Source organism: Penaeus japonicus, unplaced genomic scaffold (genome assembly GCF_977035675.1).
Source record: "Penaeus japonicus unplaced genomic scaffold, GWHDUDI00000001_assembly GWHDUDI00000025, whole genome shotgun sequence".
Lineage (NCBI taxonomy): Eukaryota > Metazoa > Arthropoda > Malacostraca > Decapoda > Penaeidae > Penaeus > Penaeus japonicus.
Window position 1 is genome coordinate 37137049 of NW_028234427.1, and position 2500 is coordinate 37139548.

At 42.1% G+C, this 2500-nt stretch overlaps 1 protein-coding gene across 2 annotated transcripts in view; it reads left to right on the forward strand.

The window, feature by feature from the left end:
* LOC122248234 (uncharacterized) overlaps positions 1–2500 on the forward strand; it is a 30328-nt gene that overhangs the window by 27682 nt on the left and 146 nt on the right. For both annotated transcript variants that reach the window (XM_086551665.1, XM_086551666.1), the window contains exon 9: positions 1–2500. This exon is cut by the window's left edge and continues 405 nt beyond it; it is cut by the window's right edge and continues 146 nt beyond it. In XM_086551665.1, coding sequence (XP_086407791.1) covers positions 1–992 — 992 coding nt within the window. In that variant the 3' untranslated portion in view covers positions 993–2500.

Here is a 2500-nt window from a genome sequence, read left to right on the forward strand (position 1 = left end):
GAAGTACGAAAAGTGACTTGAGTGTAAGCGAACGGGAAGATCCTAAGAGTGACTTGAGTGTAAATGAACGCGAGGAACGTTGCCCCGGTGGCAGTATTCAGGATGGTGTGGATACGAGAAGTCTTTGTAGTGTAAGGAGTGCTATACGTCAGCTCAACAAGTTTAATCACAACTCAGGAATTAAGCAACCTGCCACTACATCAGCTATACCAGCTAGAAGTGCTTCCAGTACAACCTGTAGCAGAGTAATCCCCAGTAAATCGAGTTCCAGTACCAGTGCAAACAGACCAAAGGTTTGGAGCCAGGCCAAGAGTAAAGTGAGCGACGGCACCCCTAGTGGAGCACCAAAGTGTAGTGTGAAACAGGTGAACCCACCAAGCAGAACGCCATCTCCTCAGCTTACCTCCAAGGACAGCCGAGTCACCAGCAGCAGGTCGGTTGGTCAGGTGCAAAATTCTGGTGACAGACTACACGGCAACTTGAAAACGAGCTCTCCCACACGCATCCCACGTATCCAAACACCTCACATGTCTTCCAAGAAATCATCTAGAGCCGAGTCTCCAAAAGCCCTCAAAGAAGATACTCCTTCCTCCAAAGATGCTGGCGAACCCTCTAGAAAGTCCAAAACCCCGTGTGATAAGGCACTGCCACCCAAAGGGTTCTCCAGTCGAGCAGTCAAGCCTTCTGCATGTATACGTGCGAATCTTACACGCAGGCAGCAAAAGGAGCAGCAGCCACAACAGCCACCTCAGCAACAACAGCAACAGCAGCAGCAGCAGCAGTCTGTCAGAAGTGGTATTAGGAGTCCAAGACTAGCCAGACTGAAGAAATCCTCTGACCCTCTCGACTCTTTCTCTAGCAAGTCCATGTGTGACAGCGGGTCCAGTGAGGGCTCTGAGCGGTGCGGGGGGAGGCTCTCCCTCAGCGACTCCTGTGCAGAAAACTTCTCGCCGATAGACAGTGGGGATGAGGTTTTCGAGAAGGAGGGCTGATGGACTCCTCAACCCATGAGAATAGATTTACTGCTACTTTTTCCTTGCCAGATATGGTGCTTTGGAATTATTTAAAGGGAGCACTTGAATAAAAAAAAGTTTTTACACATTTGCAGTGTGCATGATTGCCAATATGATCTTCATATTTGTATAAGTTGCATTGGGGTTATTTATTCCTTTTAATTTATTTTTTATCCTGTCGAAATGCCCTTGGATATTGCACATTCCGAATAATTGTGACCATGACAATATTCAGAGTAACATGCATTTATTAACATTATTCCAGATATTTATATGTAAACTCATTTTTGTTTTTTGTTGTTCATATAACCATTTGGAGCTAGTGTCTTCCACGGTCTTCTCAATACTAATATGCTTCTGCTTCCCAGGCTCTCATGTGGAAGGTTTGCCTAAAGCAACGAACAAAGGTATCAGTGGCTTTACCAGATTTAAATAGGTCATGATTGAGTATCTGAAAGATTAATCAACAGACTGAATGGTGTTAAATGATGCTGTTCGTCCGCAGCAAGAGCAAATGCTAGTCACTTCGGAGTAGGGTAAATATTTAGGGGTTAGGGAGGTGCAACTGTGTGTCTCAATTCAGGATGCATTTATGCAATAATCGCCCTAAGTGTTACGTGCATTTAACTACCTTTTTTGATAACATGGATCCCTTGATGTTGAGTACGAACTACTGACTGGAAGGAAGGTATGGTTAAGTTGTGGCCGTGAATGCCTGCATTTGCGTTGCAAGTTTTGCATTGAGTATCCGTCATGAGCATTTTGTATTCATATTTGAGAGAAGTATTTTCAGATGCCACTGTACTTGATTTTGCAATCCTTTATTGCTTCAAGAATAACAGAAGGGCTTCATAGTACACGACCGTTACATTGCATTATTGTGTAAACGAGATTACCAAATGGTGCATTACATTTTTTGCAGCAGTACAAATTGGTTTTACTCTGGTATATGCAAATTTAGTTGCCTTCCAATGCCTCAACATTAGAGCTTTTCATAGGATGCAGTTTTATTGCTTTCTTTGACAAAGCCTTTCAAGCAAATACCGTGTACATTGATATAGTCCAAGATCAAAATGTGTCAAGAATACATAATGATAATCCACTTTGGTTAATTGTGCTACTCTCTGTTCGTGAATAGTGAGTGTGTAGAATGAGTTTCTGGACGTCTTCAGGTTTGTTAGCTACTTTACGCAAAGATGAATTTATTTTGATATTTTTCATACGTTTAGATAAAGAGATGACGAAGTGCACTAAGAACCCTTTTTTTTTTTTTTTTACGTGTGATTATGTGAGTGGGACATTAATTAAAGGGGGTAGATTTTTTTATTTTTTTCTAATTTCTTCTCATTTTTGTGTAGACAGGAAGTCACAAAGAACCAAATAGCTCACCTTTGTGCAGAGTTACACATCCAACATCCAGCTTTCCCTCAAGTAGTAGATAACCCAATTCAATGTCGCGATTCAAAACATCCTTGAAGGTAGATCTC